The 26,626-nt window shown below is 44.7% G+C and overlaps 1 protein-coding gene across 2 annotated transcripts in view; it reads right to left on the bottom strand.

The window, feature by feature from the left end:
* The window catches only part of SLC4A11 (solute carrier family 4 member 11), a 133,212-nt gene extending 108,363 nt beyond the window's left edge, over positions 1-24,849 (bottom strand). For both annotated transcript variants that reach the window (XM_084517779.1, XM_084517780.1), the window contains exon 1: positions 24,642-24,849. In XM_084517779.1, coding sequence (XP_084373905.1) covers positions 24,642-24,780 — 139 coding nt within the window. In that variant the 5' untranslated portion in view covers positions 24,781-24,849. The remainder of the gene's footprint in view (positions 1-24,641) is intronic.
* Between the last annotated feature and the right edge of the window lie 1,777 nt (positions 24,850-26,626).

Genomic DNA, 26,626 nt, shown 5'->3' with positions numbered 1-26,626 from the left:
TCCAGTTCAAGGGATGTTTATACCAAGGGTTAATTTTACTTTATTTTTAATCAACAGGAATTACTTGCATGGGAGCCATCAATTCTGTGTCTGCAAAACCCCTTATCTTCCAATCCAGTATGAATTTTGCAGTGCTTTAAACCTAAGAAGCTTTTATTTCAAAGACTTATTTTGCATTTCATCTCAAAGTTCATTTGGATTGAAAGAAAAGACATCGCCAGAGAAGATAAAAGAAGTGCTTTAGGCTAACAAGTTTGGGTGCATTAGTTAACTGAGGGATCCTGCAAGTTATACAGCCACAGCTCCTCCCTCTTCTCTGCAAAAGGGATGCCCTGTAACAGTCTTAATGCACTCAGCCCCTTTCATTTTGCAGGTGAGGAAGGTTCACAGGCAGAACAGAGCATCCCAGAGCCACATCAGCACTGTGAGAGAACAGGGAACAACTCTGATCTACAGCAGTAGAGCACACAGTGCACAAGCCACAATGCTGGTCCCTGAGAGCCTCCCAAGAAGATAAAGGACCAGAAGGAAGTGTCTGCTCAAGGTATCCCCAGAGGCCAGATGGCTGGTGATACTGAGGTAAAAGCTGTTTAAGGTAGATCAGCACCAGTTTTTGTTGTTGAGTTCTTACTGCCATTGCTCTGTGGGATGAACCAAAGGTTCATCTACCCACAGGGAATTTCACATACCTAAAATAAGTTACTTTAAGCACTAGGTAATAGATACATGACCTTCCACTTCGGGGACCCTGAGGTAAAATATATTTTTAAGTGCTCAGATAATACCAACATTTTTATATTAAGATAATGCCTGGTAATATAAGCAGGCATTAGTGTTATTTTTTAAATGCTAACTGCCTCGAACTTTTCCACTGGCAATTTCAACCATACTTATTAAGATCATCACTATCAGTCACTTAATACAAACCTCACTGACATCCAGTATCACAGTAACCAACCTCAAGAGCACACTTATTTTGGAAGTGTTACCTCAGATACAAGTGACCACAGCAACCAGAGTATTTTTGCTTTCAATCTTCTAAATCTACCCTTATGTACTGACCTAAGGGCCATGAGAGTTGGTTTTAGGCAGAGGGACTGCTGGTGGGCATTGGCCTTTCATCTTGAGGGCCCTGATGGATCCACAGCTGAGTTCTCTACCCTGTCCACAGTTTTTGCAGAAGTCAGACAAATAAAGGCTAAAGATGTTCCTTCCTATCCACTCTTCTCTCCACATTGAGAAGCATTTATTTTGGTAAGAGGTTTTTGGACAAAATACAGTGGAAGAAGTTTTCTTGTAATCTTCTGTTCTGCTTTTTCTAGTACTTGGATAAAGAAAACCAGTTGTATTTGTTCACAATAAGATAGCAAAGAAAAATCCATCAGATTCATTGTGTAGACTGGCTCTTAGCTGGACTTTAACAGCAGCTAAAACTGCATGTACACAGTATACTCCATCTGAGGCCATACTACAGATCTATTTCAAGGTGCACTTCCCCAAGGTCCTCCAGCCCAGTGTCAAGTAGAGCAGATCCTATCAGCCCATCTCAGAAATAGCTGAGTGAAGGACTGCTGGATGGCTGTCACCCTGAGGAAAAGGTTGTTTCATTTCACCCCAAGGAGATAAAAGCAATACTCCTTGCTTCCATTCAAGCAACAGCTGAGGCTTAAAAACCTCCAAAGCTGATGAGAAGCAAGCAGTAGGGCCAGACCAGCAGTACTGCTCCCCAGGACCTCCCAGCACAGTTTAAGGTTCCCCTCAATTCCTTCACACAAACCTTCTCAGCAGAAAGTCACAATTAAGGATCCAATAGTCAAAAGATCTCGTAAGGGTTACAGAGGATACACATGCAGAGCTGTGTTTCTATATCCAGTCTTTAAAACAGAGCTTGTTAAATACACATTGAAGACCGCACACCCCACCCCACATCTGCCTGCAGTCTCTGGAGCTGTTCTATTAGTTGCTCTCCAAATTCATATTTCACGCTACAAGTGGTGGGTTGAACGATCATCCAAGCAAGCAAGCAAACTTGCATTCCTCTCCAACACACACAACTACCCGCCTCCCTGGATACATATTTAAATATCAAAGCAGCCTATCCTTTAAGACTCCTCCAAAAACATGTCATTCTCACATTTGCTCATCTGTAAAGCTGGAGAGACCAAGTGACCGTGGCATGTTCATGATACTTTAATATTCTCCAGTTAATCTTTATCTGCATAAGAATTTTAAGACAAGCTCAGAGTTAAACACAGCCCTTTGTTCCACCAAGAGTCCTTGCAATGCTGCCCACAGAACCTATATCATGCCTTCCACTATTTTTGGTCCCACATCAACACATTAGGACCCACCTAGCCATTCGTGTGGTGTAGGATGACAGCTATTTTCTTACTGAGCCTTCACAGCTTGCCAGCAGGCAAAACTCAGCTGGAATTTGACCAAGGACTAAGTTGTCTTCCTGAGCAAGCCATGAGACCTCTGGTAGAGGTCTTGCAAACCCTTTTTACTAAGGGACTCCACTTCTACCTCAAAGGGGAAAAGTCATGTTGCACAAACCCCGGTCCTCTAAAGAGATTCTGCTGAACTTCAACTGCACAGCATCAGCATGGCAATAGAAAGAGCACTGAATTTAGAGCATCTCACCAGGCCATTGCAGCACTGTGGTCTTCAGTTTCCTGATACTCTACACAGATTTCCAGCAAAGCTGTCACCTATTGCCTTTCAAAGGTGAAAGCAAAGCTACTTTTATTTCTGAGCACTTGGGCTTTAAGAGGCTCAGCTTCCAACTGCTTTGTTTTCAGAGCCACACACCCATGGGTTCTCATTCCCAAAGGACACCATCAGGTTTTAAAGGAACTGGCTTACTTCATAATTAACCAGCCTCCAAGGTGAGGTGCACATATAGAAAGGGAGAAACATCGTAGGGCATCAGCATATTAAATAACACAGATAAGTAAACAATCCATTTTCTAGGAGGAAGAAGTAGGAGCAGACAAAGGCCACATCTTGAGACCACGAACAAGATACAGGAGACCTTACAGCACACAGGAAACTCTAGAAGAGTTTAATAGAGTTGCACCCAGTGAAGGGACATTCACTGATAAAGAGTGTCACAGAAAGATTAAGCTCTGCTGAGCTTAGGTTGCTGGTTAACACCACACAGGTTTTTAGTTCTGCAGTAAAGTGACAACTTACTGATGTATCTGTCAGTGTGAAGGGAGTGAATTCATATTTTCAACTAATAGCAGCTCAAAAAAAAAAAATGGAAAGGGACTTGTAGCACTGTAGTACCTCCAAAGAAATCAGCAGTGAAAATCAATCCCCCATGAGATGTGGGAATCCGTAAACACCAACAAAAAAAAATACACAAATTAATGCTGAATCTATCTTTTAAGTCTGCTAGAGCAGCTGAGAAATAGTGTTTTCAAGAAGATAAAGCAAGCTAACAAGACATTACTCTCAGCTGTCAAAAGAGGTTAAAATCAAAGGAATGAAGAAAAACAAATATGTTCATAACCACTACCCACACTATCCTTCCTTTAGAAGGGCACTATCACCCACAGATACAGTCCTGATGAACCATGAGGATGCCAATTAAACTAAAACCTTCACATTTAAAGAAATACATCCCTCCCCTTTGCCAAAAGAAGAGCTCTTTTGTTTAAAAGCAACTTGAACAGGACAGGTAGCATCCTCACACAGCTAGTCTCCAGCTGCATTCTGGCAGTTGGGTTATAAACCCTTGTCTGCCAGGGGAAGAGCACACACAGCTCCGTGTGGTTATGGCCAGTCCCCCAGTACATTTCTCTATCTCCGGTACACTATGTACTATTTAATATATCCACATTGAAGATTCTCAGACAAGAGCTACAGCTGAAAATTACTCAAGAAATAGTCATGTTAATAGAAACCTGCCTCAGATAATTACTGCTCATCATTTCAAGTTGCCTGTGCCTGCACTGGTCTCCTCAGTATATAAGTGTGTCACACTTGGGCTACATAATTGCCTGCCAGACCCCTATCTTTTACTATTTTAGGTGCAATGACTCAAATACAGAAACATCGCATTCATTTTCTGCTGATCACCATAACTTTTATTTCCTAGGAGTTACAGTAGAATTTAGTGCACACTCAGTACTTCTGAGATGAAACGTTATTTTTGTGTACTTCATGATGGCACTTAAAAGCCATTTTTAAGAAAAGTTCAGGTAATTCAGCAGGGAAAACCATTTAAGTCTCCCATAAAGAAAGGTTCTCTCTTCAAGTGCCTTTCCAGAAGGGCCATCTTATCTGCACAATTTTCATCCCTAACGTCAAGATGGTAGTCATACGTACATTTAAACAAAATAGTCATATGTATATTTAAGCAAAATGCAGTGGGGAGCACTATTATTGCTCATTGTAGCTCCTCAGTCAGCCCTATTACTAGAAAAAAAACCATCTCTTAGCTTGCCAGAAGCAGGCATTTAATATTTTGTCAGTTACCACCATTCAGGTTAGCTGTTCCTGTACTCTGCACAACAAATTAAAAACTAGCTACTGAATTCTATCTTTCTGATAGGAATTCAATGTGTGGAATAATTTCCCCTATTGAAGTTTCCACAACATGAGAGCTCTTTCCTTGCCCACACTCAGTCCTGACTGAAATTTAAGCTAGCGTTTCTCAGTACCTGCAGTTACAGGAGCTGCCTCTTTCAAGGGGCTGCATATCCCCAATTTTAACACCTGACAGTGCTGGAAACCAATGCCCAGACTCCACTAGAGCTATGTTGCTTACCCTGAACCCCAGGCAAATCCACTCTCAGATTTCAGCACCTAAGCCTGCTACTTGATGTATTTTTGACCCTACTTGTTTCATATTCATTAACCCCAGTGTGCAATGTAAGAGATGATATCCCTTTCCTCTGGGGAAGGGAATGGCTGGAGGAAACACATTTCAAATGCATTGCTAAGTCTGACCTTGCACCACAAGAAGCTGCCTGACCAGCTGAGGCCTTGACCACATTGTGGTACCAAACAGCATCTTTAGTAGACAAGGAAGAGGTCTGGCCACATGAGGGAAATCTTTAACACTTCCATACAGAAATTAAGCATTTCTAGGTGGAAAACCCAAGAGTGCTAATGTTTGAAGAACAAGACATAGTTGTAGGTCCACAACAAACTGGTGGCAGCAACAACTTCAGGGTGAACCCAGCTGACACCTGGTCCAGGCATGTGCTCATCCAGCTGCAAGGCTATTTTATAAGAGCTCGCAAGCAGGAGAACTGGCTATTTTGCTTGTTAATCTCATTGCTTGTTACCATGGAGCTCTGTCATGAGTTCAGTGCTGCTCGCCCACGCCATGCACTGAGGAACATTATTACAAGCAAGACCCTTCAAGGGCTTATCAGGGAGATGCTCAGCCCACCCAAGATGCCAAGAGCAACTGAAATTTCCATCAGTAAATGTGGCTTCAACTTGAAGAGAGGAGGTAGCAAGGGGCAGAGAGAGGGAAAGTAAATTTTGTTCATCTCAGTATTTGACACCCACATTCACCCCAAGTTGCACAATAAACATTCAACAGCCCCTAAGGCTCAGGGCACCCATGAGTGAAAGGGCAGAAGGCAGAGTATGAGATGATGCACTTGTGAGATACAGGACTTCAGAGAGAGCAGTTGCCTATAACAATAGCCTGATCACTATATGCAAACAACCAAAATGTCAGAGAGCATTGATGGACCCTTCTGATGGGGAGAGAAGTGACAAAATGTGAGACCATTTTAGCAGGCACAGCACTGTCACCCACTGCAATCTTCTCCTCTTGCAAAATCCAAAGCCCAGCTCCATTGACAGCACCATGCCCTGCTTTCTAGCATCAGCCAGCTGTGTGCTCCTGGGAAAAGGAGTCTATAGTTGCTGCTCAGAAAGGATTACTCATGTCAGCACCTCCTAGAAGGAAAACAGGAGGGCAGAAAGCTCTGGCATAGGAGAGGATCTGTGCAGGAAACCCTCTCGTTCCAATATGTGACATTGATATCATATGATATGACATGATTTGCCATATCCAGAGAATATGGCATTAAAAAGCAGCAAGGGCAGAACCCCTTTTACAGGGGACACACCACATGAGCATCACAACAGCCGGTTATTTCTACAGCCTTTCCCCTTTTCCTTCCAGAGGAAGGGACAGCAAGGATCCTCCAATGCCTGCGTGGAGTTTGGACTACTAAAGTTATTAACATGCTACATCCCTTACACAAATGATGGCCAAAAGGACAAAAAAATACATTTTATAAGCATTCTCATAAAAAGCCCACTGTGAAGCTCCCAGCGATGCACCATACCCCTACCTGGGGTGGGCAGGACCCACTGAGCACTCCACCTCTCCTCCCCTCACCCTCCCCAAAATAAGGGCCAACAGCCCCCTTGGGCTAGCCCAAAGACATGCACTCATGCTGGCAACCAGAGCTCACGCACAGATATCAGACCAGACAAATGTCACTAACCTCTCACAGGAAACATCTCCATTGCAAGGCGCTCGCTTTAATAGGTCAGACGAACATACTGCAAAAGTGCCGGTAATAGAGAGGCCAAGGAGCAAGTCTCGAGAACCCAGACACTGGTATAACACTGATAAAAATACTTTCAAAACAGTGAAGCCAGCCAACTGTGGCCTTCCATTTAAGGAACCACTAGATCAACACCAGGCTTATTCCTTAAGATACAGACAGTAGGAGATGAAGTTTTTAAAAAGTTGTTGAATCACACCCATTCTTAAAAATAAATCAACTATTAAAAGACACGCTGCTTTAGAGATACGTACTCCTCATTGTCCTAATTACAAAGTTGGCTGAATGCAGCTCTTTGAAAAATGAAACACGGCTGTTGTCATGCTGTTTCAGCAGGGTGGTGTGTCAGAGGAAGTTCTCCAGCAGACAATGTTCTTTCAGGGTCTGATTGTATATCTAAGGGAGGGCCACATGGCCCATGACCCCTGAAATGCATCCATTAAAGAAAATAGACTCGCAAGCACACAATCACTTCCATTTGTCTTTTGTGCTATTGTGGTAGATTCAAGAATACTGGGCTATTTAAACAGGAATGATGTGGGGTCTGTGGAGGTCTGCGCAAGAGTGTGGCAAGTCTGAATTAAATCCATTGCGTTCTTGGGGGAATTCAGCAGGGCTTGATTTTTTAAGGAGACTTTAAAGAGATAATATTCCTTCCAAGACTGCATCTTTGGACAATATTATTAAGGCTGCCTAACCCTTCCCAGTACTGTTTTCAGTTGCTTATAAATTCACCAAGTCCTGGCTGTTCAAGATAGGAGTTTGCATGCTAGCCGGCTCTGCCTCAGGCAGAGTTGTTTTGGAACATGTGAGTTCAACTGCTTCTCAGAAAGCAGCATGGGAATAAACACATTGTTTTGTTCAATTTCTGGTGACTTTTTTTTTTTGAACAGCCTCGGACCCATGATTTAGAACTGGGACTTTAATGAGCAGGGGATAGCTTTTTGTGTCAAATTTAATTTTTGTCATCGCCAAAAATCTAGGCAAATTATAAGCCTTTTGAGGGGAGGAGAAAAAGCAACTAAATTGCATATGCTCAACAACCCTTCGACTTTAGAATTTAAGACTCAAGGGTTTTGGCTTCACTAAGCAAAATTAGAAGCAGGTACAGGGCAGGCAGGAGGTAACAAGGAACAGGAGCCAACAAACAACTGGCAGCAGCAGGAGAGAGCTACCAAGAGGGCTGGTAAATGAAGAAGATTCAAAACCCACATGTGAGCCAGCAGGCTTAGCAGCTTCAGAAGACCAAGGAGTTGTAACAAGATGTTGAGGCAGACTGTGAGACGTCTTCTACTGGTTCCACTGCAGAACATGACTTTATCTTGGGAAAGCCTCATTTCCCCCACTCTCCTTGTCAGGAAAGCTCTGCTGGCCAAAGCATATTTTGAATTTCTGGAGCTGTTCAAGTGAGGAAGCCACTTTCTTTTGGAGGTTATCATTTTAAGGAGCAGAGTCCACCCAGCAGCTCTGGAAACACAAACCTGCTGATGGACAGCACAGGGATCAGGGGCACATGGGGAAACACTTTCACAGTAGCAGGCAAGAATTAGCTTCTGCAAGTTTTTCCTATTTTGTGAGTGAAAGAGTATAAGTCAGTCTTTAATTATTTGACCATAAAACAGTCAGCATTAGCTCCATTATGCTGTGCTTTAGAGCACTGCTCTTTGTGGCCTGTACATTTTAACAGCTTAGTATGAAGTTGTGTCTTGGGCATTATGCTCAAGGGAAACCTATCTGAAACACCACTGCTTGCTAAGTCAGACTTAACTTCTGTATAACCTTATATCTGATCATTATTCAGTTCTTCCCTGTGTTTTAGAAGAAAAGTGAGTTAGGGCTGCATCTTTCTGAATTAAGTCAACCCCAGCAGATTCTCCCACCAGTTAGACTGTGCCAGAGATTTCCAGCTCTAGTCAGTGTACATAGTACCAAGAAATTGAAATTTGTTATGCACATGCTATGTAGGATGCAAAGGTTATTAGTACAGCTACACAGTTAAGTGCCTGTCCATTAAGTGCCTGTCCAACTGAGGTCTACAGCATTCAGATAAAGGACATATCTCCAGTCCTAAGGAGATATCAATAATACAAGCACATTTCAAGTAATCTGCTGTCACTTGTATCATCAAAGCTGTACGAGGAGTCAGTACTTGATCTCATCCTTCCTTCAAAGAAACTTCAAATAAGAAAGCGTTAACATGTGCAATACCCCATGCTTAAAATGAAATCCTGCTAATGCGACTGCAAAGGCTTGTTTACTGTATTTGACAGCTTCACTATTTGTTGGTGAGAGATGAGCATACCTACTTCTAATCAATGGCCATCAGATCTCTAAAGCAGAAAGTCTACCCTTGACCAGGAGTAATATACCACCTGCAGAGACTGGATTTCCCCAGTTTAGCTCCAAAATTAGATTGAACAAACAAGAATTTTACCATTTTTTTTTTTTTTAAGTTCAGTGTAACTGGAGATGCACACATTATGCAAATTTTAACCTCAGTTCTGACCCCAGTAGCTTTCTTCCCCCTCCATCAGCCCACACTCTTAAGGCCAAATTTGTGCTTTTATCTTGTTTTCTAACCCTTGCCAGCTTTCCATTCACAGTTTTCCATACTTTATTCAGGGGGCAATAAAAGCATGTGATACCATCTGAAAATGAGGCAGAAACGGATTGGTTACAGTGCTTTATTGAATTAACAGCCTGCAGAAAGGTAATGAAGCATCAGCAGAATAGGAGTCTACCCCTAAATTTCACCCCTTGCAGTTCAGTTCCACCATTTCCAAGTTCAGAAAGCTTAGTGACTGTTTACTGACACTTAAAAGCTTGTTTACAATGGGATTACTTCCCTAAATGAGGCTTTTGGATCCCCAAACTAAGCAGCCCTCATTAACAGTTCCATAATCCTGTGCCTTAGACAGCTGTGCTTTTAGTGCAGGGAAGGTTAGAGCAATCATCCTCCCAGGCTGCTTGTCAGGAGGTCTCAGCTCAGACCCAAAGGCATCACACAACTTAGACAGGTTCTGCAAGACCCTCAGGCACAGCAAATCCCTTTTAAAACCAGCTTTGCAAATCTGAAGCTAGTAAGCCTAGCAGAAAGGTAAAAAGGACCCCCTTCTGATGATGCTGAGAGTACACTGCATCCAGTTAAGATGATCTCTTTGCCTTCCAGCCACTGACAGTAGCTGGGTTATCAATTTCAGTCCATATGCATTTTCCACAAGTGTTTTTTTTGTTTGTTTTTTGTATATATTTTTTTTTTTTTTTGCTCAGCAGATGCCCAAACCCTGCATCAGCTCCTATTTCTTAAAAATCCCAGCCTGTCCTCAAGGAAGATATCAGCTCTTCAGAATCAGCCTTCTAAGCAAGCTTCAAGGAGCCTAGCACAGGTTCCCTGCATTTGTCACATTTCTCTTCCCCCACCTCGAGTACAGATCGAGTTTACACGCACACAGCACTCATAGCTTCATATTCAACACAAAGAACAACCCTACCTCCATCCCCTCAGCCCCGTGAGGATCACTGCAGCTCACTACCACATTTTTCTTATTTTACAATACGGGATTGAGAAGCAGGCATCAGGTCCTTTCCCTCCAGCTGCATTTTGTTTAGCAAACTTGGTTAATGAGGTGAGTTGCAGAGGTTTATGAGTAGACTCACTAAACCAGCTATGACTTCCTCTGTGCTTGTGCAAGCTCCTAACTGCGCATTGTCTTGCGGGGTAGACAGCTGCAGAGCTCTTCCTTTGCATTCCTGTTTCTTAGAAGTGCAATGCCACCCGTCTTAATGTCCTAATCATAGGAAGTTGTCTCAGTGTTGAGAACAACCTCACCCACATCCACTTCCAGCTTTTCATACACACAGTTGAGCAAACAGCCAGCACCAGTCGTAGGGGAAGGTTGAGCTCTCAGCCCATGTTACTTTGGTTTTACACATCCTTGTGTGCACACAAAGGCTTTGCTTCAGGAAACTTCAGCCTGCCCTCTCAAACCTGGAAAGTCTCTTGGGGTTATCTACCCACAACTCCTTTGTAAACACGTTCCAAAACCAGGGTCCCAAATTTATAGTAAATCCCCTACTCCCAGCATAACTTTGTGCTCATCTCACCCCAATCTCATGCCATACTGCAAGTCAGTTCTGCCTTCATGTCACATCATTCAGCAGGAAGTACACCCAGGAAAAAAGGTCCAACCGTGCTGAAGTGCTCAATCCTTTATAAAAAAGTTCTATCTAGCCAACATCCCTCCAGCTTTTATCTATACCTGGTAAGACTGCAACATGTTGAACACTCAAAGGGAGGCCTCCAATCCTCCCCTGCACCAACGACTAGCTAAAAGTTGGAGAGGATTCCAGCACTTGTAGCTAATGACAGGTGGGAAAAATGCATCTCCTTGATAAGAGAATAAAGCCAAGCCAAATTATTTCATTATCCCTGGATTAAAAAAATGAGTTTCTCAGCATAACACAAGGAAACTCCTTTAGCATGGATGCTAGTTGGGTATTTCTCTCCCCACACCCTGTTCCTTAGTCTTGTAAGAGGCTTAAGATCTTTGAGAATACCTGTCAAGCTTGGCTGTAGCTGGCTGCTGGAAGGAAGACACGTGGTACCATTACATAAAGCCTGGCTCACTCTGGGTGAGAAGAGAAGCTAGGAGCACCACCTACATCATTATTAGCCTCCTGCAAATACCCAGCACAGAGACTACGATAGATCTTGGAGTGACAAGATTTGGATGCAGAGAATGCTGGGGGCTCAATCAAGTTTAATTCTTCAAGGACTGTGACAGCTCACAGCACATAAGTCCAGGAGAACATTGCTAAGGACAAAGTACCTCATTCAGTCACAACAACAGTTTGCGAAGAGATTGACATTTATTTTTTATTTTGGTTCAAAAAAAATAAAAGGCATCCCCAGGCTGAGCAAGCTGTCAGCTACAAGCCTCCAGCACACAAAGCAGCCATTTCATCTCTGCTGCACAGGGCATCGCTGTGCTGGTGGGTTATTACAAACCCAGTCCTTAATTCCCCCATCCCAGGGAGGGGCGAAAAAAACACTGGTGAGCTGATGGGCCCAAACAGCCCTCCTAGGAGGCATGTTATTTACCAGCCCTGTGTTCTCCTCACATGGCAGAGAGCACTTAAACTACCCACATGTAGTCATACATGGTCACATAATCATACAGGCAGGAGATCAGTCCCAGAACAGCCACCTCTGAAGGATGGCGAATGTGGCACAACATTTGCATGGATTAGGACTCGTTCCTCAAATGAAGTTAAGAGGTACAGACCCAACTCTCCTACAGAGAGATCTTTCTGCTTTTCAAGGGGACAATGGCTGCCTGAATGAAGCCATAACCTTGAGAACACAGGGACTCAGGGATTAATAAACCAACAGGCCCTAGCATTAACCCAAGGATCATTTTGCACAAGTGAGCATTCAAGGATATTGGTGTACAAGTACATTTGGGCAGGGACATGGAGGCTGTGGTTATTTGGATGTCAAGCTCTGATGCAAGACCTTGTTGCAAAGGGATATCACCAACACCAGGCTCAGATGTATTGGTAGGTGATACTGGCATCTCCCATCACTTCTACCCCAGGGACCAGCTCAAAGTTCCCAGGAACAGAAGGAAATTGGTAAACCTATGGATGAGGGACAGGGAAGGAAAGGTCTGAGCCTGCAGCAGTGTTAAAAAAAAAACAACAGGAGAAACCAGAAGCAACTTCGTGCAGAGACCATGTTGATCTGTAAGGGCAAAACCACCCCAACTCCATAAGCTAGATGAAAGGACAATCCTAGTGCTATTTTACATTTAGCTGCCTAGGGTAATTTAGCAAGACACAGACCTACATTTTTTTTTTTTTTAAAAAGAAAACAATACAGATGCCTGAACCACTGCTATCAAAACTGAGCTGGACCTGGAGCAAGAAAACTGCCTTCCCAACAAAAATAAGCACAAACAAGCTTAAAAAAAAAAAGAGACCTTGTTCATGGGTTCAGACATCATGCTAGGACAATAACAAGCATTTGCATAACATTGTTGCAATCCTGATGAGATCTCAGATACAGACACTGGCGCTTGAAAGAAGTGTCTGTCATGCCAGCCTTACCACCAAATCAGGAAACGAAGCAGGGCCAAGTGAAGCAGTTGCCACATTAAGGAGCCCAGCCACACACACAGGAATCCAGGAAATCACCTGAGGAATCCTCAGGTCTCAGTGCCTGCGCAGGTGAAAGCCTTCGACTCAAGAGTCAACAGGCTAATTGTCTGCAGAAGCCCATTGTTTTAGTGCTAAAGCAGCAGCTGGTACATAAAATTTTATGCCTTGACAATTATGACTAAGCTGAGAGCTGATACCAAGCTGCAGCCTGCTTGCTGTAGGCTTAAACCTTTTGTTTATCACCTTAGTGCAAGACAAGAACAAGCCTGAGCATCAGGTCACCTCCCTCACAACCAAGTGCGTCATCCCTCCTAAAGGAACATGGGAGGAAGCAAGTTATTTGGGGAAATGCCAATATTTGAAGGTATTGAAAGAACATACTGATGCCAGAGATGTGGGGTTATTGGCTATTCTTGAAATCTAAGAGGATGCCATCAGCTACTTTCTTCATCCTACATGATCCAGGGAAGCAGCTAGAAGTGTGGGCCTGCTCATTGTGGATGAGAGCTCTCAGTGAACGTCTCCATCTGACATGGACACATGAACCAAGATGCAACAGAGACATTGTCCCTTGGACAAGAAAGAACCTAAAGTGCTTACCTCTAAGTCAAGAGAGAGTGCTGTCATTATCTTTCCTTTGTACATAGCAAGATTTAAGCTCTTTAGGTCATGCAATACTCAAAATAAAAAAAAAATAGAGTAGGAACACTTCAATAGATAACCAACCTATAAAGCCACACTGCCCTTGCACAGTGCCAGAAGGCTTTTTTTAATCCCCATCTGAAAAGAAGCAGCTCTGCCCTTAGAAGTCAACAGCAAAAAACAAATTAAGACTTGCTACTCAATATCTCAACCATCACCTCTTGGACCATACATCCATCCTGACCTGGTGATCAGGAAGGCAGACTTCACAGGTAAACAAAGGGATGATGGACAACAACCATTAGCTGTAGAATTATAAATTTCAACTCAGTGTTGAGTATTTTCTTTCCTAGAGACAGTCTTTAAGCACTAGATCAGAGTCTCAGGGGTGGGATAGACATCCACCCTTGGAAGTACTCAAAGCTTGACTAGACAGAGCTGCTATAAACCCACATGAGCCCTAAAAGGTTGCTGAGCCTAAAGTGAGGGGGTGGACTGAAGAAATTCCAATCTCATCTTTTTTTAAACCAATCCAAGACTTTTGTTTTTGTTTTATTTTTCCCTCCCTCAAAAAAACTGAGGAAATTAAATGAACTTTCTCTCCAGGACAGCAGCCACACAGGTAAAGTACAATTCCACTCCAGACTTCTCAATCCCAAACAAATCAAGAATAATGACACTGAAAGAAGCATCGCCTATTTCTGCCATGCTTACTGCTGAAAGCACCTGTGAGTCATGCCGCAGAATGAGACCAAACTGTTCCTTTTCCTGAGGGGAGCTTAAAAACAGACCTGAAAATTTACCTAGACTGACCTCAAGGCAGGTACTTCCATGCAGAACAGGGCTACAGGGATGGCATCACTGGATTTTTGTCTTTCAGTCACAAGATGGCCAAGACAAAAATCTCACATACTTGCTCCCTTAGCATTGGCACTGTGAGAAAGCTGGCCTGGTTGGGTAACCCTTGAGGTGAGACTGGAATGAGAAATTTATGTGCATGCTTGCTCCATCTAAGGCCATTTGGGCACCTCAGCTGAGCCTCAGCACCAGAGGTTATCAGGTGAAGCACTGCTGGAGCAGAGGTCTGCTTGGGTGCAAGGCCTCCAGCCAGCTTTTGGCACTCCACAGAGCACCAACACCACATTTTTGTGCACTCTGGCTGTCCTCTGGACAGTCTTGGTAGTGGAAATACATGACCTAGCACAATTCAGAGGATTCAGACTCCGGTGGGGCCACTTCTCATGTACTCCTGTCTACCCCATGGCTCCAGCAATATGTTTCTGGAGGTCAGCACACGCAAAAGAGACCCACAGCAGCTTTGTCTGGCTGGGTCAGCATGAGCTGGCCTCAGTAATTCAGAGGCTTCACCTTGATTCTCCCCCAACTTTAACATCCCTCCCCAGTCACATAGCAATAACTGGTCCCCAATAACAAAAACAGCTATGATATTTGTCTGAAAAGAAATCGTTTCCATCCAAACCATGTCAAACACTGTTTGGTCTCATTCCTGTCCTCCCAGCCTCTTTTAAGAGGGCTACAAACAGCCACAGCAGCCTGTGCATGCCTTCCCATGCCAGCTTCTGTGCTCTGAGCACTCGGAGCAGAGGCACTCCTGACAGCTGCAGATCACAAGCGTTCCTTGCAGAATTACAATTTCTAAATGCAGCCAAATCAAAGCAAACCCTGACTCGCCTGCCAGAAGATAGTGATCAGAGACACAAAGCACAATCCTCCAAGTGAACACAAGGAAGAGGAGACAGTCCACTTACAGAGAACAAAGTTGTGGGTTCCTGGCTTTATTTTCTGTGGGTTCTTTGCTTTATTTTTTTTTCCCCCCTTGCACTCCAGGCTGCAAATCCTCCATTCACAAGCTGCACAACAAGATGCAAGGCTCCAAGAAGCAATGCTGACAGCAGGAAAGTGTATTCACTTTGTCTTGTGTTGCCTTCCATAGCCTGAGACATTATTATTGCGTAGACTAAAAAAATTAGGGGGGGAGGCGATCACTGCTCAGCAATGAAACATGAATCAGGAGCAGAGGCATTTGCTCACTTGAGCACCTCAAGTCAAGGCAGACCATGCAAACAGACTGGCTGCACAGCAGTAACTCCCAAAAAATAGGCTCAGGAAGCAATTGGGCAGCTTTTTTTTTTTTTTTTTGCCATACTGTGCTTATTAACAAGAAGCATTTACTTTCTTATTGCCACTATGACCATGTTTCCGCACCAAGAGTTAAAAGCCTTGAGGTGAGGCTGAGGACAAGCGTGAGAAATCTATAATAGTCCCAAACCTCAAATGAAACAGGTCTTTCATTGAAAGAGCTACCCACAAGTTAGTACTTTTCCTTTGAGCTGCTCTTTTATGACCGGTTTTTACCAAGTCCCTAGCAGCAGGAGATGTCACTGCTATTGAGTTTGGTGGCTATGGCAAGATAACTCCCCCCATCCCAGCCAAAAAAAAAAAAAAGTCAGTTCTGATTTCAGCAGCCCTCTGAAACAAGAGATGAACTGCCCTCTGAAAATGTGCACGGTCACACTGGGAGTGTCTCAACTCCAGATCAAAGATCACAAGCAGCCACCCAATTGAGGGCTGCTGCAAACACAGACATGAAACAGAAAAGTGTTAACCAAGGCTAGACTGTGGCTTGTTTTCTGTCCTGGAGCCACGCTTGACTGGTCTCTTGGGTATTAGTTTGGAGCACTGCAGTTTGTTAACCCAATGCCAGCAAGAGCAGCTAGCTAGGGCATGCTGTAGGGTTTCTGGAGCCTAGCTATCAGATCTTATCACCCAGAGGCATCAGGGGAGACAGGCTCCAGGTGGATGAAGTATTAAACACTTCAACTTAGTCCCTCCTCCAGGTGGGAAAGGGACCAAGCCATTTCCCTATTATCCTACAGCCATTTCAAGAAGCAAGAGCAGATTGCATCTGCACAGAGGCACAGCAGTAAGGAGCAAGACCTCTCCAGGCTGCAGCTATCACACATCCTGGTGTGATCACCCAGCCTTCAGATGGGGAGCCGATGAGACAGGAGTTGTGAAACAGTGTCTCTGCTGTCAACAGATGCCTATTCTCATCTCAATGTGACCTCACCACATCCCAATGGGGATCAGATTTTATCTTCTCAGCCCCGCCGTGGCTGCACAGAGCTATCCTGGCAAGGGATGGGATGCTGTCAGCACCTCCTATCTCCAGCCTCCGTGTGCCCTTCAGAGGTAGGAAGCTGTCTCTGACTGATCTGAGATGCTATCAAGCAGATATCCTCTGAACCGAGAGAGCCCAGCCCCATTCCAGTTCAGATCTGTGTCAATTAGCAGGCAGTCGTGCATACTCAACCATACCCTGACAGCTCCATCTCTGATTGCTTTGTTGCATTGTCTGTTCACAGAACATCCCCTTCTTTAAAATACATTTAATGTGCGTTCATAGGGGAAGGCATTATTTGATGCCCTGCAAGGGGCATCCCATGCAGACATCCATTAGAGGGGCAGGCAGAGTATCAAAGAGCATGGGAAGACCAGGATTTGGCCTAGCAAAGCTTTTCAAGCAAAAAAAAAAAAAAAAAAAAAGCTACAGCAGCCCATGCTAGAATAGGAGCATAAGCTTGGAAATGACAACCGAACGTCTTGAGATGTAGAAAAACTTATAATCATGGGGAGAATAAACTAGATTTTAGAAATCACTAAGTTTCAGTAATATTTAGGCTAGAATCAGCTGTAAAACTCAAGTCCACATCCCAGCTCACTTCCACTGGGCACCATTTAGCTCAAAGGGCTTTTGCTTTAGACATTCAGCAGACACTCAGCATGCCACCTACAACGGGGCTCCCAGAACTGAAGGGATCAGCAAGAAATTGTATAACAAAAAGCAAGCTCCCCATTTTTTCTAAGTAGATTCCAGGTTTAGCACTTCCCCCTCAGAGCGCACAACAGATCCTGCCATCTGCAGTGGTGGCTGAGCTTCTTTTTAGAAAGGCAGAAGATCTCTAGAAGCTTACTGGTAATTCCTCTGACCCCATTAATAGCAGCCCTTGTGCTGGAGTACAGATACATTGGCCTGTCCACCTCAAAAGCTGAGGAGGTGGCCCCCCATCAAGACAGCAGCTGCACTGCACAGGAGACTTCTTCCAGAGAACCAGAAAGCTTGGAGATTACCATCTTAAGATGGGATGCAGACACATGCACCACAAGCATTGAGGAAAAAAATAAATCTTTTTTTCTTCACTAAGTCATCTTCCCTGCTTCATAAGTTGTTCATTAGCTGCAGCCTTTAGGTGGTACAGCAGATGATGGAGCAGAGCAAGGGTAGGTATAACATCTAACAGGTCCATTACCCTCAACTAATGAGAGAAAAGCATTGCTGAGGTCTGGAAACAAGAGAAATATATATATTCTCCCAGCTAGCTAAGAAGCCAAGAGGAGCAAGCAGAGCAAACCCAAAGCCCACTGTCTGCTAGACACTTGCCAGCCACACCTAAGGAAGAGCAGAGATGAAGTTAGGAGCCTCATTCCACCAGTCTTTGCACCCATTTCTGGCCTACAAACTGCCTTGTCCAACAGAAAACAGGAGCTAGCAATACGAATCTCTTGCTGATACCAGCCAGAAACCTCTCCCCAGTTTGACTTTGCTAACTGCAGCTTCATAAAACAGTGGAAAACCAAATTCTACGTACCTTTTAATTGTGTAATAGAGATGCTTGCCGTATCCCACAGTATTAAAATTTCAGCCACGATTAAAGTGAATCAACAGCAGCAGCAGAGCAAACAAAGCTGTAAAGCACATATTTTTTCAGCCCTCTCAGATTCAACAACTGCTCTCAGTTTACATAGCAATTATTCAAATTTCATTTGTCATGCTGAAAAGCAGCAAGAAAAGAAACAAGCTGGGTGCTTGCTCTCCACACTAGGTGCAGACCAGCTTTCCCCATGAGCCTTCCCAGCAGGATTTGATGCACAGCTGGCTCCAAAATCCAATTTCAGAACAATTTCAATCTGCTGCACTGCTGTATAATCTGTGCAGCATCATTAAGAGGAAGACATGAGTTTATTTTCTCTTGGAGCTGGGAATATATTTTCTTACGAGATGAGTTTTGATATCATGCTTAGCAGGGAACCAGAGATAAGCCATGTGCCGGGTGAGAGATCTGATGTTTTTGTAAAGCATCTTTCACAAGGCAGCAGGGCAGACGTTAAACAGGAAGCGTTTATTGACTCTGTGCTCACTTCATAAAACATTTACACGGGGAAGAGGAGAAACAGGAGCTCCAACAGCTCAGCCTGGATCTCAGTACAAACAACAGTGAGTTCATGCATTGTTCTAGCATGCAAGTGATCTCAAACATTGGGCAGCCTCAGCTGTCAGGCTGCAATACCCTCCTGGAAGAATAAAACAAGACAGAGCTGCTCCCGGTCAGGGCTTCTTACTACTCAGCCACTGGAGTATGAATTTGAAGCTTTCCTTTTGATAGCTTTAATCAGTGTGGAAAAGCCTGTGCCATCACCATGGTATTGGAGTGGTATGCAGACAGCACAAAACACATGGAAGAGAGCACAGACATTACAAAACACATGGAAGATCAAGACCTGCTGGTGCAGGTGGACCATGAAGGAGAAAGGCAGCTCCACACAGCCCTGCTGGCTCCTTCACAGCCTCCCAAGCCCCGATCACACCAGCCTCTGGCCCTTGCACCATTTTAAACCATGCTGCCACAATGCCCCAAGACACAGGGCTGTGTGCCAGGCAGCTGAGAGCAGCACTTATTGCAGGCATCCATCTGCCCTGCCATCCTCAGACAGCCACCAGCATCCTCCAGCCCCACACCAGGAGCCACAGAGCACACGAGGAAAGCAACACTTGAACCAGCTCGATGGAGAATCCCACATCCAGTTAAAACACTGGCATGTGACATTGCACCAGCATCTCAGTTCAAAGCAAGTTCATGCAAGTTCAATTTCAGCTGGTATTTAATGACTCAGGGAAGGCAGCACACATCACAGCTCACATGAGTTCAAGCCCGTGGGACAGACACACCACAGCCACTAACACATTTGCCCCTGCTGCTAGAGCTGCAGGTTGCTCAGCTCTCAAGTCTCTCATGCACCCATCCAAGAACAGGATGTTATTTAGACACAGAAGCAGCATTTCTCTTGCTGTGACATAGATAATTCATTTAGGGCTTTTGAAAGACTGAGGGAAGGCAAAGCCAGCAAAACCAGGAGGGCGATCTGAGCTGGTTGCCAACAGTTCAATGCAAGAGTCAGCTCCACACTCAGCTGGCAGAGGTTGGATCCAGAGAGACATCAACTGGGATACTGAGGATCCACAGCCTTCTTATTTCACTGCTTTTCATTTTGGCCAGCACTCCGGATGGGAAAAATCACCCCTCATCCTCTCCTACTCAAGACTCCTCTTAATATGGATGCAGCAGCCCTCTGCTACAAGCTACAGGGGGTTTTTTCATTACCAGTTATAAATGTGTTGTGTTTTAAAGAAGATACCATGAAACCAACTGTGAATACAGAAGGCCTGGCCAGGTAGCTTTGCTCAACTCAAAAAAAAAGCAGATATTCCTTACTGGCATCAGGCTGAGCTACCCGCTCCTAGTCTGGCAAGGAAGTGTGGAAATATCCAAATCTAATTGAAGGCATTTCCCATGAAATATGGGATTCTAGGAAATGCTTCAGATGCTCTTGCCTACCACACGAATCGCATCCCTACCTCCTTCTGAGGTTGCTGACAGATGCCACATATCAGATCCCCTCTTTGTTTCAATTAAATTAAGCAACAAGCCTGATTCGATTAGCACGAGGAAGTCAGCAATCAAGATGTTCTCACAGCAGGAGCAGTGGGTCCTGGGCAGCCCTTCGGCTCGGGGCTCAGGCATACATTGAATTGCCACTGTAGGAACAAGGGCAAGGCAGCACGAGTACTGCACAGAGGAGGAGGGTCTCAGCACACGCTGAGAAGGGATGTTTAAGCCTGGATACCTATAGGCTGCTTTAGATTGGTCTTACAGGCACCACTCGTAGCCACCATGTGTTATTAATATACCCCTTGCCTAGATGGATACAGCCACAAGCCTTAACACACCCATGTCAACATGCATTACGTTTTTAAAAACACATTCATTTCTCTATAACCCAGTGCAGATTTCTGCTGTTGGTGCTATTCATTAGCTGCAAATTGTTAAGGAAGCACTCCTATAGTCAAAGGGAGATAAAAACAATGCGTGACATCTGGAGGCTTTGGCCTTAATTCCATTTATGGGAACAGCTGATGTCATTTTTTTGTTCTGGGAACATACATCCATTTGTTCCAACTACACAGAACTTTTAGAGAGCCACACAAAGATCAGAAAGCCCCAGACATGAGAATGATTCAGCCCCTTGCCAGGGCTTAGGGGGAAGATGTGCAGAGGGCTCTCTCCAAGCTACAGCAGACCTTTCAAGCTGCTCTGCCATAGTATTTACACTGCAGACTCAATTCCCAACAGCACTACATCATCTTGTCTACACACCAGGCGTGTGGCTGGAGGCTCCCACACCCATATTTCTTCCTCACTGAGGAGAAACCCACACACTGGTGCTGCTCAGACATGATGCTGAGCCCTTGTAGCTACTCAGTAGGTTGGCAGAGCTCAGCAGGTGCCAGATGCAGCCTACAACACAGCAACCTTCCTTCCAAGATGCAATACCTCCCTCCTTGAGAATACTCCACTTAAAAAGCAGTGGGGTAACTGAACTCCTCTTCATGTTGAGGAGTAGCACATGGCTTATTTTTCCCCCCAGAACCATCTATTTGGGCTCTCATGAGAGCAACATCCTCCACTTTTATCCAGAGAGGCCACTGAGGTTCCAGATCATAGGCAAGTGCCTCCCATCCTGTCCCAGTTCTCTCCAAGCTGATATCAAGCTACCACACATCAGCTCAAGGGGCAATTCCAGATGTCAAGCAGACATTGGGTGAGCTTGGCCAAAAGGAGACACGAGGAGGGCATGAATTTGTCCTAGGCACAGTTTCCATATAACGAGAGTCCTGCCTGTCTTCTGCACAAGAGTTCTGTCCCCTTCCCACTAGACTCACTGAAGTTGATCTCATCTCCCCATCCTCTCCCCTTGTGGACTCCTACATTCACATATTTTCCCTTATGGACTCCTGTATTCACATATTTTATGCCTGAAGATATCAGCATGTCCCTTACCTCTGTCCCTGCCATGAGCACACAGCTGGGATAATTGCTATGCACTGCTTCACCTACTTTTGACCCTGTTCTCTGCCAGGAGAGCAAAGCCCAAGAAGTCGGTTCCACATCAATACTAGCAAGCTATGGGATAGCAGAAGGGCTTGGCAAAGCAGCTTGCTCCAGCTCTCTCTGGGCAAGGCTTTAGCCAAGTCATACATGCATGGGTGTGCACGAAGGAGAAGCTTTTGGCAGGTGACTACAGCTGCTGAATCCTCTAAGGCACGAACTAGGGAGCGATATTTTGGATTCAGTGCTGGGATGAAGTGTTGAAGGCCTGATTGCAGGGCAGCGCAGATTAGAGGGTTCACAGCACCCACCCCCAGTTCTGCCAGGGGAATCCTTTCCTGGGGTTTGCAATCCAGAAGGAAGCCAAGAAGCCAGCTCCAATTTCCCCTCTTCACTGAAGCATTCTGCAGAAAACCTCAGTCTTGGGGATTAAAGATTTCTCTTATTCCAAACACTTCTGTAATTATTATTTCTACTAAGTCATCACTGGATAAGATGGAACCTTTGAGACATCTACTCCTGCCAAACAGAGCTTTAAGATTGGTCAGTGAGTAAGAAAACAGAGGATTTGGAGTGCATTTTGGGGGGGAAAAATGGGACAGAGGGCAACCAGGAAACAGGACTGGAACACAGATGATGCACGGGTTTTATCCCATTGAGAAGGCAAGGATTATTTTAAGGTTTGAGTTTCAATTCCCCTTTTTATAAGAAACACCACTTGGAAAAATAAAACAGAACAAAACCACTTTCAAACACCCTTCCTGCCTCTGCAGGAAGAGGGGCCCAGCTGGGTACACTTAATGAGAAGTTTCCTTCCCCAAGGGGGGGCTCTCCTGTAACAACCAATTGACTGATGAAAGCAAAAATCTCTCCTTTGCTCCCCAAATTCTCTCATGGGCTCCCCTGTGACTCCCACCCACCACTTGCCAGCTGATGTCCCCACAGATCATCACAGGAGGCATTTATCAGGCTGAGCATCCTTCCCAGGGGATGGCAGGGGCCACTGCCTTTTGAACCATAGCTCCCATGCCCTGGGAGGCAGTTTAATATTCTGGGTCAGTTCCCTATCTCACAGCTGCTCAGCAAATTAGGTTATTGCTTTGAAGATTAAACTGTAGGGAAGTTCCTTTCCACTTTTTCCTCCCAGGACCATGCAGAGAGAAGATTTATAGAGGACTGATAGCTGCTCTGTAGCCTCTCCCCAGCATGAGCAGGGGACCCAGGGACAGATCCAGTGCCACTTTTCCCAGCAGGTGCCCTTGATTCACTCAATTTAAGTCCTAAGCAGCAGAAACAGGTAAGGGATGGCTAGTTTGCAGAATAAATCTGATGCCCAGAGCAAGAGTGACATACAGCAGACAACTGAGTTGCCTCCTGCTGATAACCACACCAAGGCTCTCCCAAACAGCAGCCTACCAGCCCCAAAGCATCCTTTTATGCATGAGAAGACCCCACAGCCAAGTCACCCTCTCTCTCCTGAGAAAAGTCATGCCTCAATATAAAAGTTAAACACAGGGCAAAGCCCTTCCACTGCTACAGAAGCGCTTCACCCCTTGGTGGGATGATAAAGGGAAGATGTTACCACAGCTTTTATTCCACATAGGAGAACATCATACCAGGACATCTCAGAAGAGAAATTTGCCACCCAAAAGGCTGTTCCCATTTTCTCACAGCCTCAGTAATCCTGGAGGGGATTTTCCTAGACATCTAATTTCACACCCAGGAACATTTTCCACTGAGGTCAGCTCTGCTGCCTGTATCTCAAACTTAAGGAGTTAGTTAAAAAAGGGACCAGACATTCAATCCCCTCCATGCCTCTTGCACACAAGTTTGCACTTGCTATCCTCATTCCTTCCCCTCAGGAAAAATCCTGGTCCAAAGGAGACACCAAACAGGAAAATAAACCATTTCTGGGACAACTAGAGAAGTCTTCCCATTGCTCCACCACCATCAATCAAAGTCAGAAGTAACACATGTGGCCCAAAGGCTGCTCTCACAACTGGATGAGGGAAAAACCATTGTATGGGGTCTGCCCTCCACAGACCCCATGCAACATCACACAGCTCATGACCTTGCTCCTGCTGACAAGGGGCTCACAGCTCTTTCCACACACAATTTATTCCATTCTCTTCCATCACAAGCTCTCATTTGGAGTCCAATAAAGGTGCCTAGGCACCACTACTGCTTAACCTCCTACCCATACACAACTTCTCCTGGGGAGGAAGATCCCACTGAATTAGTTTAAATAGCCCATATATCACCCTGTCCACAAGCTTACACTACCACAGGAGGCACCAAGAATTTTCTTAGTTCTTCCTGTGAGCAACAGGAAAAAAATTTCTTCCTAACAGCTGTTGGCAGTAGCTGCTGTTCCTCCTGAAGATGCCACTGCTTAATGGAAAAGAGATGCCTCCTTTCATCACTTTGGCTTCCCTGCTACCCAGGCTGTGGTTCAGTCTCCGCTAATGTCTTCTAAGAGCTAGAAGTGAAGTTTTCAGCATGCATGAAAGTTGTTATTGGTTTTTGGTGTTTTTTTTTTGTTTGTTTGTTTGTTTTGTTTTTAAATATTAAACCAGCAGACAACTTCTTATTAGAAGACTTCTCAAGCAGTGTCCACTATACAAAAGCCTTTGTATTCAAGGGAAAGAAGATTTATTTATCACCTTTCTCCTTACTAATGTTTCTCATAGCCCAGCGGCTTTGCTTGTCTACCCTCCTCCCTTTACAGGGAGGTCTCTACAGTCACCAGCACTAAGCATCATTTTCCCTCAGGAAAGTACACAGAGGGCCAGAACTCAACAACAGATTAGAGAGAAAGACAAAACCTTAAAAAAAAAACACACAAAAAAAAACTAAACTTAAGATCTTCATAAGCCAGATGCCTCTTAGCTGCTGAAGGTCTGGGTGGGTTTTCTACTTCCTTCGCTTTACCCGCCCCATACAGAGCCCTACCAATTTCTGCTTTTCCTACATTGATTACCTTCAATTCAGGCATCCATAACTAAAAAACATAAATAAACAGAAAAAGCAGAAAACCAAAGCTTACCTTCCTGAACAGAAAGTGCATTCCCATTATTCTCAGTCTTCTTTGTCTCATCTTTAGTCTTCCCAGGACGCAGGGAATGGAGGGCATAGCTCTCTCCCTCTCCTCCCTTCCTTGTGGCTCTCATAGGGACTAACTCCATTCATCACCCCCCAACCACAAGCCCTGGAGGAGCAGCTCCTCTCCGCCACCAGGACCAGAAGAAGGCACATACAGGGGAGACCAGGTCCTTTAATGAGGGTGGGGAGGAAGACGACCTCCCCGCCCACGCTAGCCTTTGCTTCCAGCTGTTTCCTATAGGCTCATTTTCACTTGGGGCACTCCTCAGCTCAATGGGTTAAAGCCCAGGGGTCCAACATCCCAGCTTGACCCACAGGGCAAACCAAGAACTATTTGCCTAGTCCATTAGGTGACATTTCTCCTCCAAACCTGGTCAATGAGTGTAAATAGAGATGCACAACTTGGTGGCCTGACGATGGTAGGGGCTGTAGCGAAGGTTTCGCTGATGTTTCCTGGAATTTTCCTGGGTTTGAAAACACAGCTGGGGATGGGGATGGGTTGCACAGCTGATGCTGGCAGCCTGATGGGAACCTGGTTCACCTGGGGAGCGGGGCTACCTCCCCAGCAGGAAAGGGCATTTTCCCAACAACTCCTCCCAATAGCATCTCCCAGGGGTTGGTGAGACTTAGAGAAGTCAGGGTGAGGGATAAAAAAGGAGAAAAGTCTCAAAAAAAAAAATTGGAATTTGTGTCTGTGGGTTGTTCTGGGGACTGTCTGATAGGGAGAGCTTGGAGCTTAAGGTCAAACTGAAATATCTTGGTTTGCTTTTTATTCAGTCCCCTGCTTTTTCATCGTTATCCCTAAGGTGTGTTTTTGTGGGAAGCAACCAGGGTTTCTGACACAGTCCCACACTTCTTTAAAGCACTTCTTCAAAATAATTGCTTGTCCTGGTGTCAGAGCACTTTGCTTTATCCTTTGTCACATTAGTGGGCTCCTGGTAACTAAGGTAGAAAATGGCAAGAAGCCATCTGGGGAAAAATATTACTGGCTGGTTAGTGTTATTGCAGACTCCATATCTAAGTTAGTTTTGCAGCTTTAATCCCAATTTTTGAGGCAAGAAAAAAATATACATCCAAACACTTACTAAGAATAAATGACACTTGATCTTGTTCTGTCATGTTATATGACTTAAGGCTATGTCACACAGCCCTCGTGTTACCAGGTGCAAACATTCATCACCTGTTCCTTACACTGGGTCTGGAAAAAATAAGTGAAAAACATCCTTCAAGTTGGAAAAATGTCCTTAAAGCTGGAAAAAAAATCTTAAAGTTGGAAAGTTATGGCCTTTGCCACAACTGTATTTTATTCTGTCTTTTCATTTTGATCTGCTCAGTTACAGCTCTCAGGGATTCCTACTCCCACTGAGGTCTTTCACTAGACGGGAACTAATTTTCTATTTATTTTAATTCCTCCATGCTTGCTGTGAAGTTGGTGGTCGTACTCAAAGCCCATCATTCATGTTTTGCTCTGAAGATGATGTGACTTTTTTTGTAGAGCAAACTGTGTAAATTATACAGAAGTGCATCCAGACTTGCAAGAGGTTATGAAATGAGGGGATAAAATTATTGCCCCTTCATACAGCTGCTGCAGTGAGCCTGGGAGGTAAACGAAGCCCCTGATTTCTGCAGGTGACTCCTTTTTGGGGCACGTTTCACCCCTGCCTTGACAGCCACCATGTCCTGACCAGGTCCCAGCTACCCAGGAATGAAGAGGGGATATCATCCAACACATTTGCTTTGCAAAATAACTTCTAATTAATGAAATGCAAGCATTCCGCTGTGAAAATAGTTTCCACCCAGCATGGAAATTACCTCAGCTCTCAGACATGCTGCCCTGACAGCTAGGTTGTACTATACATCAAAACTGGTGCCAGCGTTTCACAGCGGTGTGATTGGACTCGGATCAGAGATCAGCTCGCCCATCAAGAG

This window comes from Aythya ferina (genome assembly GCF_964211825.1).
Source record: "Aythya ferina genome assembly, chromosome: 4".
Classification (NCBI taxonomy): Eukaryota; Metazoa; Chordata; class Aves; order Anseriformes; family Anatidae; genus Aythya; species Aythya ferina.
The sequence above is the reverse complement of the archived record's forward strand: the minus strand, read 5'-3'. Positions and strand labels throughout refer to the sequence as shown.